The 17,154-nt window shown below is 34.9% G+C and overlaps 1 protein-coding gene and 1 pseudogene across 1 annotated transcript; one reads left to right on the top strand and one right to left on the bottom strand.

Annotated features, from left to right (window-relative positions):
* Positions 1 to 4,127: 4,127 nt before the first annotated feature.
* LOC148195027 (allene oxide cyclase, chloroplastic pseudogene) lies at positions 4,128 to 5,556 on the bottom strand (annotated as a pseudogene).
* Positions 5,557 to 7,543: 1,987 nt separating this feature from the next.
* On the top strand, positions 7,544 to 16,876 carry LOC148195026 (65-kDa microtubule-associated protein 4-like). Its single transcript, XM_088094229.1, has 7 exons — positions 7,544 to 7,612; positions 7,746 to 7,811; positions 7,916 to 8,062; positions 8,383 to 8,489; positions 8,594 to 8,681; positions 9,554 to 9,623; positions 16,404 to 16,876. Exons 3-7 carry the CDS (start codon positions 7,942 to 7,944, stop codon positions 16,453 to 16,455), a joined length of 438 nt encoding a protein of 145 aa, XP_087950355.1. The 5' UTR covers positions 7,544 to 7,612; positions 7,746 to 7,811; positions 7,916 to 7,941; the 3' UTR covers positions 16,456 to 16,876.
* The last annotated feature ends 278 nt before the right edge of the window (positions 16,877 to 17,154 follow it).

Raw genomic sequence — 17,154 nt, 5'->3', positions numbered from 1 at the left:
CCTTGGGTTGCCAGCTTCTATTCAGACTTTTCAATATCTTAATATTGATCTCTTCTTTATCAAACACTTTTCCTAGAGCCATCAAGTGGTTGACTATGTGAGTAAATCTTTTCTGTACTTCATATATAGTCTTTCCAGCCTTCATCCTGAACAGTTCATACTCCTGTATCAATGAGTTCTTTCTAGCTCTCTTTAGTTGTTATGTGCCTTCGTGTGTGACCTCCAATACGTCCCACATTTCCTTTGCTGTCTTGCGCTGTGAAATCCTGAAAAATTCATCCATAGTTAGTGTAGAAGCAACTACATTACATGCTTTGACATCATATTGTGCTCTACGGTTTTCATCCTGAGTCCCCTCAGAAAAAATTTTCAAAACAGTTTTTCCATTAACATGAGTTGGCTCAAATGGACCGTTCAATGTTGCATCCCCAACACCTTTATCCACGGATTCAAGAAAGATATGCATCCGGATTTTCTAAAAAGCATAGTTTTCATTAGCAAATAGTGGTGGTCTATTTGTTGATGCACCTTCACCAAAGGTTTGAGAACTAAAAGCCATTTTCCAGGAATAGTCGACTTAAAGAAAAAAGTAATCGACTTGTTTTACAAATATCTTATGAAAACCAGCTCTGGTGCCAATTGTTGAAAATAGAATGGCTTAGTTTCAACACCAAGAGGGGGGGAATTGGTTAAATACAAACACAATGTTTTCTTTAAATCTTTTTCACAAAGTAGATGCCTTTAAAAGCTTTCTTGAAACTCAAGGAAAAAGACTTTATAGTGCAGCAGAATATAGTCGAATGCGTGAAAAATAAAGTTGACTGAATGTAACAGAGTAGGGATAGAAAAATCAAACACTGGGTTTTTATGCTGGTTCGGCCAAGCCTACATCTAGTGTCCTTCCACCATAGGAAGCAAATGCACTATAATGATTAAGGTTTTTACAACAAGGCTTTTATAGCAACCTCCGGGTCAAAAATATAAAACACCTCTCTAACCCTCTAATCAGAATATAGGCATACAACACACAAAGACCAACAGCAAGATGTCCCCTCTTCTACCGTCTTCAGACCTTTGAGAAACCCCTCAAAGTCAAGAACGTAGCACACTCTTCTTACTATAATCACAACAGGGCAACTTCAATCTTCACAAGATTGATAGAAACTGATCATGAAATAGACATCTCAAGTGCAGGTTGATCAGACAGTAAGAACACATAGATTCTTGCTCGTCAAGCAATCACCAAAGATAAACACCACGGTCTTCTTGATGAATTCTTGGAGCTTTTACATGTTCTGCAAGAGATCAATAATCTCAAACAAATCAATCAAATCGTTAGAATCACAAAAGTCCCTGTAGAAATCAAATTCACGTTTATTTATAGATTTTCACAATTCAGACGCATTTTAGTCGACTTAGCTACTAATGCAGTCGAATACCACAATTCAGTTAACGCAGTTAGTAGCAATAAATGCAATTAATTGAATGTACAATTAATGCAGTCGAATCACAATAAATGCTTTGTCAACATATTTAAAAATATAGCCGTTGTAACATTTAATTCAAGCATTAACAAAATTTCAAAACTGTAACCGACTTAGTCGAATGCAGGTTGCATGTAATCGACTATACAACACAACTAAACAAAGTTTTGAAAAACTTTCTCTTCAAAAATTCTCACAACACACTTTGAAAAAGTTTGTGCAAAGCCACGAGTTTTAATCGACTTACTTCATAATGAAGTCGACTTAAAACTATTGTTTTGCCACATATTATAAGTTCAACAAAAATGCATGTGGTTTTCCTTTTCTAAAACATATGTTATGCATTCACAGATAAGATCTCATGTAAAGCACAGTGAATTGCAGCAATGACAGAATCAACATAAACATGAAAGCTATGAACATGTAACACGTAAACATCACATGTGTTGTTAATTATGTGTTGTCATCATAAAAAACCAGAAGCTCTAAGACTGTAGGTTTAGCTAAACCAGTGCTCCCCTTATCAACAATCTCAACACATAAAAAATATGTTCTTTAAAAATCTTTTCAAAAATCTTTTGATCTTTCTTGGAATGCAATCAATAAAGAATTAATAACAATGCAAGAGTAAGGAAAGAGAAATCCACACAATGATATATACTAGTTCGGCCAAGTCTACCTCCAGTCTTCTTTCAATCAACCTTAGACTGAAAGGAAATCCACTATAATGATTGAGTTCTTACAAGCAAGATACATAGACAACCTTCTCAATGTACTCTCCTTACAACTCCAAATCACATATAACAAATACACCCAGAAAAAACAATCCTCTTTCTGTCAACCTTTAGAGATACCCCACTCTAAGTCACAAGAACTCCTCTAAGTCCTTCTTCTTGGCCAACAACAACAGAAATCACAATCACTTGACTGTAAAATGGAAACTGATCTGGTACAATACACCTTATTGTGCAGAAAATGATCAGCCAATCTAATCTCTTCATTCTTCAAAGAGTCTTGATGAAATTGTCCTAATGTATGAATTCTTATTATTAAAGAGAGTATGGCGCTCCTGTAATAAAACTCAACAAACAACGTCAGATATGAAAGTTATGAATCATTAAAGTTGTTGAGAACAGAAAGCAATGCATCTATTTATACATATATCACTATAGACGCATTTTAATCGATTAGCTAAATAATGTAATCGGTTAAGCAAATCACTAGTGGAAAAAGAGGATTCCATGACGGGATATTATGATAGGTGAAATCCACCTGTTATAATACATTGACCGATGGCAATTTTGTAATAAAAATAAGATATATTATGATGTATTTTAAGAAACCTATCATAATAGATGTAGATGTGACATTTTTGTAATAAAAGTTGCATGTACTATGATAGGTAAAATGTCACCTATTATAATAAGTTGAAGCAGTGGCAAAATGGAAATTATGGTGAAAACATATTATGATAGTGATAACTCTCCAAAGTTGCATATTTTTCTGTGCTTAGAAGTCTTTCTTAGCTTCTTTTAGTTTCTTATTGTTTAGAATTAGGATAGTTTAGGTTTTTCTATTAATTCATTACTTTTATAGAATTTTAGTTAAAAAGATGTTTTTAGGTGTAATTTTTAGCTTTTGTTAATAATTAGGGAATTAGTATTTTTAGAAATTCTTTCAATAAAATTGTTTGTTCTAATTAGGTTTTAATTTCATTTTTTTTCTTCCTTTTCTTATTTGCATTTTAACCCTTTAATTCAATTTTTTAAGATTTGGTGTTGTTGAGTACAATTGGGCTGAAAGGCCGAATCAATTTAGAAGAGTTGGGCCGCTGCACTTGATTGATTTGGATTGCTGCTGCCACGTCCTGAAACACTACTACTGATTAAAATTAATTGAAATGTTGGGCAATTGCATATTTTGTTGGGCTGCTGCTGGTTGGAAGTAAAATAGGCCAACGCTACTGCTGTTGAGAATAGAATGGGGTGTTGCTCCCTCCACCATCACACCATGCTTCCTTCACCTCCCTAAATTCTTTTAATTTCAATTCTATCCTTAAGTTAAAACTTTTTTACTTATACCATTTAGGATTTTTCAATTAATTTGAAAATCTTATTTCTACTCATATTTGTTACGCAGCTGCACCCCCACCTATCTTTCACGGATTCCTCTTTTCTCCATTTCCGTTTCACTTTCTCTCATTTCTCTTCCTTTCCCACACATAAATTTTTACTGTGATACTATCCTTTTCACTTTTTTCTTTTATTTTTAAAAGAAATACAGAAATTTATTTTTTTATGATGATTTTATTCCTAAACTTATTATTTTATGATCATTTTATTTTTATATTTTAAATCAAATATAAAAAACCCACAATATAAAAAAAACCATGTGCCAAGGCATAAGAAACAATAACTAAAACATATAAAATGTCCAACACCAATGGTGGGAAACACACTTATTTTTGTTACACATGATATTTGTTTAAACAACACCATGGAACAATGTCAAGTTTTTCATCATATAGAAACTCCACTACTACATAAAGAAAAGCATCAAACACCACACTTGTTATTCAGAAACTTATATGAAACTACAAAAAGCCAAAAAATAAAAATAAAAAAAGTAATAAAAAGATGAACTTTAATCTGTGAAACCAGAAATGGTGGCATTGGGTTCAAGGGCTTTAGTAGCAGGAGAAGCGTCAACACATATGGGTTCAACCGTCTTCATGAGAAGCTCTTGAGACAAATCCTTAATACCCTTTAGGTAAAATGTGTATAAAATCTTGAAAGATACACAATTTGATGCAGCTTCACTTGACCCTTAACTCCCTCAAAAATTCCAGATCCACCAGTCACAGCCAAATATGAGTCCTCACAAGTAAGGTATGGTCCTTGCACTGCTATGTGACCATAGTCTCCAAAGTAGAAGCTAAAGATTGCTTCGTATTTGTCCCCTTTCTTTTCAGCTTTGTTTTGGATCAAAATGCAAATACCAGATGTTATGCCAATGCGCTTTTGGAAATCTCCAGTGTACAACTGCACATGTCCAAAAACAAAATCAATCACATGGAAATCCAACATTTTCTACATCCTCAGTGTAATCATAATAGCAAGGAATTATCCATGCCCATCAAATCGCAAAGTAAATCTGGCAAAGGTGCAACAGATGGAGGTGTGGCTGGTGCACCTATTGCAGATGCAGGTGCTAATTTCCTTTCACAAAAGACGAATGTCGGACATCCGTTGAAGGCCAAACGGATATCCCACATCCGTTTTGGCCTTCGTGGGGGGCTCTGTTCAGGCGACCAACAATACAACTAGGAGAAAGACAGTGCACAAGCAGCAACAAAACAGCACATATCAAAAAATAATAATACACCATAAATTAAACTACCAAACAAGGCTAAAAAAGAATGTTGAAAAAAACCAACCTGGATGGAGACGAAAACAAACCGAACGAAATATGGATCCACGCTCCTCGATGGTCCTCCACACTAGAGATCAACAACAATGGAAGTAATAAAACCCAAAAGGAAAATGGGGAAGAGACAAATGAAGGAAAAAGAAATGAAAGGAAAAATAAATGAGAGGAAGTGAAACAAAATGGGGAAGAGAGGAATCCGTAAGAGATGGGTGGGGGTGTAGTTGCGTAGCAAAAATGAGTAGAAATAAGGTTTTAAAATTAATTAAAAAAATCCACAATGGTAAAAGTAAAAAAGTTTTAACCTAAGGATATAATTGGAATTAAAAGAATTTGGGGAGGTGGAGGAAACATGGTGTGGTGGTGGCGGGAGCAACACCCATAGAATGGGTCGTTGCCTATGGTTAGGCTGATTCTCCTTTAGTGGAACGGTGTGGTTTCTGATGCGTTTGGTGATGTGCAACTGTTGATTTGGGGTCCTTGCTCGAGCAACTCATTTGATACATACACTCTTGCACAAACATTCATTTTGGAAGAGAGAAGAGCACCAAAAGCTAGGGCTTGCACGAGAGAAAGCAAAGCGAGAAGCAGAACTCCACTGGTGTGATGCTTCCCGGAGAGGTAGAGCTGACCGGAGCTGCCACATGGAGAGGATCGAACAGTCAGAGGAAAGCAAGGAAGCAAAAAGAAGCTTGGTCGTTTGATGGGGAGAAGCTTAAAGCGTCGAAGGTTCTCGACTTATCTTCCCTTTCCCCTTTTCCCTCTTTCATTTTTTTCTTCCTTCTTCGACCCTATAAAAGGGCATGTACATCGATAGTGTAAAAAGAAACGCGAAGGGTGAGAGGCTCCGCGAGAGAGACTTTGAGATTGCGATAGAGACTCTTTTACAGTTGTACATAGAAACAGAGTAGAATAGAGAGTAGCCTAGGTTTACCGCTTTCATAAATTAGAATTCTCTAAGTCTAGATTTTGTTGAAGAGGATCAAGGATCAGTGACAATCTGCGGTTCTCTTTTGGCAGTTTCTGGTACAAATTTTTGTATCTTTCATTTTACTTTCAATAAAATTTCAATTTCAATGCTTTTTATTCTAGTTCTGGTTTATGATTTCAGTTCAATTTTGAATTCAATTTTGTTCTATGCTTCATTGCATTTGGTTTCAATTTTAGATTGATGAATAGCAAATGAACGTTGGTTGGATAACTGTGTGGAAAGAGTCAAATTAGGTTCTGAAATATGACCTATAATAACTTGTAGTGGGATTCAAATTAAAAGGATGTCTTCCTGAGAACTCTAAGCATTCTTTATTCACTCCAATGTGCATTCCTATGAAATCAATTCTTCTGTTGAGATTGCTCTCTGCTTTTGATTTCTGAAATTGTTTTACTTTGAAAATTTGATTTGGACTCTATAACTCCACATAATTGAAATTCCTTTGGGAATTACATGACTTTATAGTGAGCATGCATTATCGAGATGTCTTCTCAAGTTGGAGATGAGTCCAATGAATGAAAAACATATTGTGAATCGTATACTTGCTTCTGTCATTTCATTTTAATCAGGATTTTATGTGTTTTAGAGTAGACGTAGATTTTAATTGCATTAAGCGTAGATTCCATCTCTGATATTGATTAGAAGCATGAATTAGATTTAGATTCATTGTGGTTTTGATGAATTGAGTGTTGATCATTGACTTTTAAGTTCTGAAAATGAACTTTAAGACCCTCTAATGGGCTTATTTTCACAGGATGTCTTCTTGGTATATGATCAACCACTCAGTGCATTGATTCTTTATGAATTTGATTCTAGTTTTTTATTTTAATCAATTCTCTTTGGTGATTCTTGGATTTTTCACATTTATGTTGATTGTATCTCTGGTAGCTGATTTGCATATATGATAGATTGATTTGGTATTGTTTACATCTGCATATAGAATTTAGTTGTTAATTTCAGTTTAGTTGATAATACTGGCATGATTGTTTTGATTAATTCTGTTTAGAGTATGATTAGATGTTCACTTTAGGTTTTTTATTTTGATTTAGATTTGATGCTTAGTTTAGGAATATCTCTTGATTGTAAATGCATTCTGTCAGACTTATGTTTTGTTTCTGTTCTGTAATTTTGTTTCAAAGATTTTTTTTCCTTATTTTGATTGATTCATTTAGCACTTGAGTTCTGTTTAGATTGTATCATGCATGTTTCCATATCAGTTTTAGGTAGTTATAGTAATTAGGTTTTATTTCTGTTTTAGGTAGTTTAGACTTTTATTTTCTTCTCTTTTATTTCATTTTACACTTCCTTCTTTCTTTTAAACAGGTTATAGTTTAGTCTTTCTTTTCTTTGTTTTAACTTCTTTGTTTTCATTTTACTTGCATTAGTCAATAGTTAGTAAATAAAGTACAAGAACTAACTATACATTCTAAAATTTAACATGAGTCCTAGGATTGATATTCTGGTCATCCCTGTACTACGTTAGTGGACCAGATTTATTTTGGGAGACTAAAAGGTTTTTTAACATATAGATATTGAAAGGAAAGGTGCAAACTCTCTATTTCGAAAGTTCATTCTCATTTCGAAACTTTATTCTCGCGTGAAGCGTCTCGAAGCACACTTCGCACACACCTATGCATCTCCAAGCACACTTCTTTTTCCGAATCCCTCCGCCCTCTCCTACATACAGTGCAAGAAACCGCTCGCTGTCAAGGTCCTTCACTTCCATTCAATTATCTCACACGCTTTCTTCTCACACATTAGGGTTTCCACTCCAAACCTTCTTTACTTCACTACCTTCGTCTTAGGGTTTCTGTTCTCACACACTCTCTCTTCTTTCTTCCCAGTTCAACTAGACGAGGCAAAAGCTAAACTGAGAGACACTGAGGATGATTTGGTCAAAGCACTTGTTGGTGACTCCAACTTTTTGTATTCAATTTTAATTTCGCATTTCCGTTTCAATTTTCAGTTGAATTCCTTTCGACCTTCAAATAATTGCCTCTATTTTTACGTGCAGTCAAGACTCGCAAAGAGGCCAAGCGAATGGCTTTGGTGGATGTTATTGCTTCTACAAAGGCTAGAGTTGAAGAACTCGAGGCAAGTATTCAGGAGCAGCGTACCAAAAAACAAGCATATGCAGCAATTATATCTCAACAATCTCTTGGTAATGCACCTCCGTCTCTATCTTATGAAACTTTCTTGATGGGATGCTTATACTTTATATGTATTATCTTTTCTTCTGAATGCTTATTTATACTTTATTGTTATTTATCTAATCATTGTGGAAAACTGAACGTACTTAACATTCCTTTATTATATAATGTTGTGCAAGAACTAAACAGTTTCCATTTGTATTTAGTATTTTGTGAATTTTGTTATTTTCCCCTCTGGTTATATTTGTAATAACTCAGGGTTTCGTAGCTCCAAGATCTTGCTACTACAATGTTGGACCCTGCTTGTGTGCTTGAACAAATTGAACTTCAGGTTGCCAAGTCAAAGAAGAAGCTTTTAGCAGAAAAGAGATACTTGAAAGGGTTGAGACATGGTTGGCAGCATGCGATGAAGAGTCTTGGCTTGAGGAGTACAACAGGGTTAGTAATTTATAACCTGCTCCAACATTGCCAATTTTGACCACTTTTTAACCATAGCTATATTTGAGAATTTAACTATGTATTTTGTTTTGTTTATCCTCCAGGATGATAATCGATACAATGCTGGGAGAGGTGCTCATCTTACTCTCAAGCGAGCTGAGAAAGCTCGTGCCTTGGTCAACAAAATTCCAGGTACACAATAATTACCATATTTGTCAAGATTTTCTTATTTACGTCATGGCTTAATTTATGCAACATCAAACTGAATCAAAAACTAGCATAATATTATAATGGATTACGTATTAAATTAATTAAATTGTAGTGGTGAGACCAAAGTTTTCATGGAGCGTCATCAAAGGTGCCAAAATTTGGATGTGAAGTTATTGCTTGTGAGTTCCATAAGCAATTATGGAGTAATGAGCTCTAGTTTAGTTAGTTTTTTGGTTTGATATTGTTTTCTTCAAGCTAAACTATATTTGTCTTCCAACTTCATTTCTCTGCCATTTGATTCTGTTTGTTGGATGAAACTTCTTTTCCTGCATCTGTGTTTGTATAATTTCAAAATGGCCTCTCTTTTTTGCGTGTAGCAATGGGTGATGGTCTGACTTCCAGAACTATTGCATGAGAGAAGGAAAAAGGCATTGAATTAACATATGATTGTGTAAGTGCTCTGTTCAAGAAGCTAGTTCTTAGTGGTTATTTAGAAGCATTGTGGGCGGTGAGGAGTGAATTAAATACTAGTTTCTTTTTAGTTGGTTGTTCAAGCAAATCTTCTTCAAATTGTCCTTCTGTTTGTGGTTTCCAAATCCGTCTACTTTCTATGCTTGAAGAATACACTATATTACGCCAAGAGAAAGAGCCAGAAAGCCGTAGGCAGCGGGTAATGTCTTGTAATTGCATTCCAGATAGATTTTCAAGTCATAAAACCTTTAATACTTTCCCTAGCTCTTTGTGTTTTGAAACCCTGAGCAATATCCTTTTTTGTTTTTACTTTGTATATCATTCGAGAAATAGATGTTTCATATAATTTAACAAATTGTTAAAATGCTAATATTTTGTTTCAGGATTTGAAGAAACTACATGGACAAATGATACTGGAACTGGAGGAACTATATGGGTCAACCTACAGGCTAAGTGGGCTTCTTTTATTTTACTTGAGAATTAAACTGTAAAATAATTCTAGAGAACTTGATTGATCCTCTCACAATCTTCTTTTTATAAGAATAAATTGATACAAAAGTACATGATAAATAGGGTAACCCTAGACACAATATAATCATGATAAATAGGATAATCCTAAACACAATATAATCATGATAAATAGGGTAACCCTTAACATAATATAATGATGATAAAATAGGATAAATATCCTAACACTCCCCCTCAAGCTGGAGCATACAAATTGTATGTAAGATGCTTGGAACAAATAAACTCAATCCGAGGACCCCTTAATGACTTGGTCAATACATCTGTGAGTTGATTGTTGGACCCAATAAACTCAGTACATATTTCTTTTAGTCAACTTTTCACGAACAAAATGACAATCAATTTCTATATGTTTAGTCCTCTCGTGAGACACTGGATTTGATGCAATGTGTAGAGCAGCTTGATTGTCGCAATACATCTTCATAGTATGGATGTCACAAAATTTAACCTCTTGAAGGAATTGTTTCACTCATATAAGTTCATATGTTAGTGATGTCATTGTCCTATACTCGGCTTCCGCGGTTGATCTAGCTACGACATTCTGTTTTTTACTTTTCCATGAAATAATGTTTCCTCCCAGGAAAACACAATATCCTGTAGTAGACCGTCTATCAATAGGTGAACCTGGCCAATCTGCATCACAATACCCAGAGACCTGAATGCTTCCTTTATCTTCATATAAAAATCCTTGCCCGAGAGCCTTCTTTACATACCTTAGAATGTGAATGAGAGCATATCAATGGTCAACACATGGAGCCTGCATGAACTGAGTAACCACTCCAACTGCAAAGGATAGATCTGGCCTTGTAATAGTGAGATAAATAATCCACCTTCTTCTGTCCTTAATTTCTAGTTTGGATCCATGAGACTGTCTACCGGTCTACAATCAATCATGTTTGTTTCTTGTAATATATCAAGAGCATACTTCCTCTGGGAGATTACAACTCCATCTCTTGATTGCGCTACTTCAATGCCTAAGAAGTATTTGAGACTTCCAAAATCCTTGGTTTGAAAATGTCTACACAAGTACTCTTTTAGTTGAGATATTCCAACAACATCATTTCGTGTAATGACAATATTATCAACATATACTATTAAGTAAACACATTTCCCGAGAGAAGAATGACAGTAAAAAACTGAATGGTCTGCTTCACTGTGTTTTAGCCCAAATTTTTGAACAATGGAGCTAAAGTTTCCAAACCAAGCATGTGGGGATTGTGTGAGGCCATATAGAGATCGATGCAATTTGCATACCATACCAGACTCCCCCTGAGCAACAAACCCAAGAGGTTGCTCCATATAAACTTCTTCCTCAAGATCACCATGTAGGAAGACATTCTTGATATCCAATTGATGAAGGGACCAATGACGAATGGCTGCCATGGCAAAGAAGAGGCGAATAGTAGTCATCTTGGCTACAGGAGAGAAAGTGTCACAATAATCAAGATCATAAACTTGAGTGTAACCTTTTGTAACAAGCCGAGCTTTGAGCCAATCAATTTCACCATCAGGGCCGACTTTAACTGCATACACCCATCGACAACCATGCTGAATCATTTTCACCAAGAGGGTTTCGAGTGGAACAAGTACCTTTTCTGAGGGCAATAGGCCATGTTGAATGGCGTGGGAGGAGGTGACGAGGGAGAAGAACCTGAAGTAGGAGATTCACCATTGTCTTGGGGAGGTGGACTATCCATTGGGCCCCTGTGTGGGATGATCTCAGTATGTGGAGAAACGGGTGTAGAAGGATTGTGATCAAGACTTGGAATGACAGAGACAGTGGAGCTATTTGACTCAGCCATTGGAATAGGAAGGACTTGTTGGAGGATAGAAACATCCTGAACAAATGGAGAGAAGTAAGGAGTCTGTTCAAAGAATGTGACATTGGCCGACATGTAATACTTCTGAGTTTCAGGAGAGTAACACCGATATCCTTTTTGAAATCGAGAATAGCCTAAGAAGACACATTTGAGAGCACGAGCGGAGAGTTTGTCTAGACCTGGAGACATGTCATGAACAAAACATACACAGCCAAACACTTGGGGAGATGTATGAAAGAAAGGAACATTAGAAACAAAATGGAGAAAGGGACTTTATTATCAAGAGAAGAGAAGGACATCCTATTAATAAGATAACATGCAGTTAAGATGACATCCCCCTAGTGATGGACAGGAATATGGGCACCAAGCAAAAGGGTACGAGTAGTTTCAACCAAGTGTCTATTTTTGCGTTCTGCTATACCATTTTGCTGCGGTGTATGAGGACAAGTAGACTGATGTAAGATACCATGGGAACTCAAATGGCAGAAAAGGAGGATGAGAAATACTCTTTTCCATTATCACTTCTTAATATTTTGATTACTTGACCAAATTGATTCTTGATTTCATTCAAAAAAGATGTAAAGATAGCTAACAATTCAAAACGATTTTTCATAAGATAAACTCAAATACATATTTAATATTCATCAATAAAGGTAATAAAATATCTAAAACCAAATGAGGAGATACGACTAGGTCCCCATATATCAGAATGGATAATGGAAAAACTAGAATTACATATTGATTAAGACCTTTTAGGAAAGGAAGATCTAACATGTTTTCCTAATTGACATGACTCACATTCTAAGGTTTGGAGACCACTAAGTTCAGGACACATCTTTTTTAATTTGGACAAATGAGGATGGTCAAGTCGATCATGTAGCACTTTAAGATTAGGAGCAGCAACACATGACACCCTTGGACGAGATCCAAAATGGTATAATCCGCTAGCTTCATATCCTTCTCCAATTTGTCTCCCCGAACCACGCTCCTGTATAACAAAAGATTTATGATCAAAGGTTATTGAACAATTTAACATTTTGGTCAACTGGCTTAGGGAATTTAAATTAAAAGGACAATTAGGGACAAAAATGACTGAGTTGAGATTGAGGTAGGGAGACAAAGAAACATGGCCGACTCCTTTGGAGGAACTTTTAGATCCATTTGCAAGGGTTATGAAATGAGGTTTTTTTCGAAAAGAAATAGACGAGAACAAAGAGGTATTACCATAAATGTGATTAGAAGCACTTGAGTCAATTACCCATGAATTTTGACCTTCCATAGATTGAGAAACGCAGGCTGTTGATGTACTCAGAGATTGAGATGGTTGTGCCAAGTTGTTAGACTTTAACCTTAAATACTCTTGATATTCATCCTCAGAAAACATAGAAGTGGAAGTTTTCATCTTCGAAGTGGAAGTTTTAGTCTTTGAAATATTGGCGGTTTTGGAAAAGAAACCATGTAAGGAGTAGCAATTCTCTTGAGTATGACCCATCCTTTTACAGTATGTGCATTGAGGACGTCCTTGACCTCCTCGTCCTCCTCCTCTAGTGCCACGTCCTCCTCTTCCTCGTGTGGCAACCATGACAGATGGTTCCACCAGTTCATGTGCTTCTTGAGTTTGAGGTACCGGGACACGCAGAAGGCGAGTGGTCAATGTTTTCATAGAGGGGACCTCATGACTAGTTAGAAGTTGATCTCTAAGATGATCAAAATTAGGATGTAGGGCACGAAGGATCAACACCATGTAAAATTTGTCTAGTTTCTTTTTTATATCCTCTAATGGGTCCACTTCCAAAAACATCTTGAGTTCTTCGACAGTAGATTGAGCTTCAGCCATGAAGGACACCATATCATGGTCTGTCATTTTAAGAGATGCAAGCTTGTTCGTAATGTCATAGAGACGTTGAATATCGTTTGGCATAAATGCTTTGGGCTTTCTTCCAAAAGGAGTGACAAGTTTTGAAAGCCCTCAAAGATACAAGAAATTTGGGTTCCACTAATTGCCATAACAGGGCACACAACTGGAAATCTGCTTATTTCCATTGATCAACTTTTTCAGTACGCACATGGCTTCCATCTCGCTCAAGGTGGTCATAATGCCCTTGGCCAAGGAACCACATTTCAACGGCAGTAGACCATGATAGATAATTTTTTCCATTTAGCTTCTCGGAGGTAATTGATGGACTTCCGGAGAAAGAAAGAGTACTGCCAGACGCCATTTCTGAAGAAGACGAATAGTACCAGCGAGGAACAAGAAAACCCTAAGGGTTTAGACGAACGAAACTGTGACAGCGATGGATGACGGTGGTCGGACGGTTGCCGGTGACGACGGACGGTGGCCGGCGATGGGCAGCGACGGACTGTGGCGTCGGACAGATATTACGAGACAAAAACCAGAGCGGGATCGACCCGCTCTGATACCAACTTGAGGATTAAACTGTAAAATAATTTTAGAGGACTTGATTGATCCATCTCACAATCTTCTATTTATAAGAATAAATTGATACAAAAGTACATGATAAATAGGGTAACCCTAGACACAATATAATCATGATAAATAGGGTAATCCTAGACACAATATAATCATGATAAATAGGGTAACCCTTAACACAATATAATGATGATAAAATAGGATAAATATCCTAGCAATTTTAAGTGTTAGTAAATTGTAAAAACTTGACTATAATGTAGTATAGGTTAATGTTATATTTGGATATAATATATGGTTTGATGTACAAATTATGTATTATATATTATTAGACAATTTAATGTTTAAAATGAATTTCATTATGTTAGTTTAATTGAATATGTTCATTTCATGTTATATTCATTATAAATTGATTGATGAGATGATAATACAAGAAATTAATTGTAAATTGATTACATATGTCAAATGTATGTAATAAAACAAGTTTTCATGATAGGTGAACAAATGTATGTAATAAAAGCTTGAAAAGTATATATTATGATAGGTGAACAATTACTTGTCATAATATATTTGACATATTATGATAGGTGAAAAAATTTACATCATAAAACGCTATATATTATGATAGGTAAATCCAGTTACATCATAATATATTCGCTATATTTATGACTAATAAATGAAAATTTGTTATAATACACTAGACCTATTATGATAGGTGACAGAAAGTACGTCATAATATGTTGAACCTATTATGACGTAACTATTTGCTACGTCATAAAATGCGCATACCTATTATGATGTTCAAAACTATGATGTCAGGTTACCTATCATAATATATCATTTTTACCTATCATAAAAAGCGATTTTTCCACTAGTGAATCCTTCCACTTTGCCACATTTACATTTGAGAGCATTTAATAGATTAAGGAAAACACATAATCGATTAATCAATTAATACAAGTCATAACATTTCAAAATATGACCGTTGAGATAGTTATGACTATTCTTGAGAAAGGTTTTCAAACAATACACATTTTAATTGATTAAAGAAATAACTTAATCGGTTAAGTATAATACATAAACAATTTTGAAATCTTTTTCATTCAAATCACATCAATGCACTTAATAAGCATGTGTAGGCATAACCACAACTTTTAATCAATTATACCTATAATGTAATCGGTTAAAACTTGTTGTTTTGCCATAATTAAGCATGTACTGATATTTGATGAATCTAGCCGATTATGCAAATTGTGTAATCGATTAATTATACAAATATATAATGCTCAAAGAGTTTTCAACAGAAATTCATTTGAAAACAATGAATGCATGTCATAGATAGTTCAAGCACATATACAAATATAAACAATCAACAGTTTTGCCATGTGCAAGAAACTATAAAACATTTATGCTGTCATCAACAAAAACTCATATGTGAGATATGAGTTCAGCTTTCCATAACTCCCCCTATCAACAACCACAAAATATTTTTATACAAACAAATAACAGGAAGTATATTATAAAACTAAACTTACAGACTTCAAAACCGAGACACTTAACGTTAGAAAATGATAGTTCCAAATTTGCTTTTTCTTTTTCTTTTCTGATTGTTTTCGTTTCATTCCCAAAGTAGGTATGTCAGCACTCATAATTTTTGTTGATAGAGGGAGCACAATATTAGGTAAACCCAATTCTTGTCATGTTTGTTTTTGATGATGACAACGCATTGATAATAAAAACACATGTACTGTGTTAATGTGTTGATGCTTATTGTGAAATATGCACATATTGCGTTTGTGATATTTGTTGACATATTGTGTTGATTGTTGCATACTATTGTGTTTGTGAAATGATCATATCTGTGTATGCACAATATATGTTTTGGTGATATAAAAAATCACGTGCACAAAAGCATATATGAATGACTTAATCGATTACAGTGGTGTGATACTCAATTAAGGTCATCAAACAACTTGAGTTTTAAATTGTGGCAAAATAACTAGTTTTGAATCGATTACATTAGTTGATGAATCGATTAAAACTCGTGTGTTTGCACATATCTTTTTCAAATGTGTTGTGATGTGTTTTAAGAAAGAAAAGTTTTCAAAATATTTCTAAGTGTTAAAGCTTAATCGATTACATGGTTTATGTATTCAATTAAGTTCGTTATGATTTGAAAACTTACTTATGCTTGTCATAACTGCTATCATATTTCTAAATGTGTTTAACCAAGCATTTAAAGAGAATTGATTGTATTAATTGTATATTCAATTAGAAGCTGAATTGGTTGTAAATTTATTACATGTGTTTAATGTAACCGATTACATTAATATGTTAATGGATTTGATCTGCGTCAGAACTGATATAAATTATATATTGGTGCATTGTTTGATTTTCAAAAAGAACAATTGAGAATTACACTTTCATATCTGATTGATTTTCATCTGAGAAGTTTTACAGATTGATCAAAGGCTCCAAGAATCAAGAACAAGAAGTAGTTTACAAATCTTGAAGCATTCTTGAGAAGCAAACATGACTGGACTAAAAAGGTTGATCGTTTCTGCACAACTAGAGGTGCATTCTATTTGATCAAGAGAAGAAGACTTGCAATCTTTGATTTGTTGTTCCCTGTACGTGTGGCGCCAAGAAGAAGAGTGATGTACTCTTGACTTTGAGAGGGGATATCTCAAAGGGGTTGCTACGACAAGAACGGGGTAGTTCTGTGTTGGTAGGTTTTGTTGTTATATATTTAATTGAGAGTTTGTGAGGTTTTTACATTTGAGATTTGCTCTGTAAAGCCTTGGTTGTAATACTCTAATCATTATAGTGAATTACTCTCTGATCTAAGGTTGATTGGGAGGGCGACTAGATGTAGGCAGTGAGGCTGAACTAGTATTAAAACTGAGTTTGATTTTTTTCTCCCTATCTCTTTACATTTGTGTATACATTCTATAATTGTTTTACACGCATACTATTTTCATAGCACACCATTGCTTACAGCACAAGAAAGGTTTCAAGAACCATACCATTTGGGAAAAAGATTTGAAAAGTGCTACTTTTTATAAAACACCAATTCACCCTCCTCTTGGTGTTGAGAAACAAAGCTCATCAAATCTAACAATTTTCTTTAAAACTTATTAAATTCATGAAAAAATAAAAATCCCCAAATCGTTAACACAAAGTGAGCATCAATCAACCATTTATTTATTAT

The sequence above is a fragment of the Vigna umbellata genome, chromosome 7 (assembly GCF_029865625.1).
Source record: "Vigna umbellata cultivar VRB3 chromosome 7, Vumbellata_1.0, whole genome shotgun sequence".
NCBI classification, from domain to species: domain Eukaryota; kingdom Viridiplantae; phylum Streptophyta; class Magnoliopsida; order Fabales; family Fabaceae; genus Vigna; species Vigna umbellata.
This window is presented reverse-complemented; position numbering and strand designations above follow the sequence as displayed.

What these genes read in the sequence shown, in the direction of transcription:
- LOC148195026 (XM_088094229.1), top strand. Translation starts at nt 7,942, where the DNA reads ATGGCTTTGGTGGATGTTATTGCTTCTACAAAGGCTAGAGTTGAAGAA. An exon ending in CTTGGTCAACAAAATTCCAG is followed by an intron (nt 8,682 to 9,553) that starts GTACACAATAAT and finishes ATTTTGTTTCAG; the next exon opens with GATTTGAAGAAACTACATGG. An exon ending in TGGGTCAACCTACAGGCTAA is followed by an intron (nt 9,624 to 16,403) that starts GTGGGCTTCTTT and finishes GAAGTTTTACAG; the next exon opens with ATTGATCAAAGGCTCCAAGA.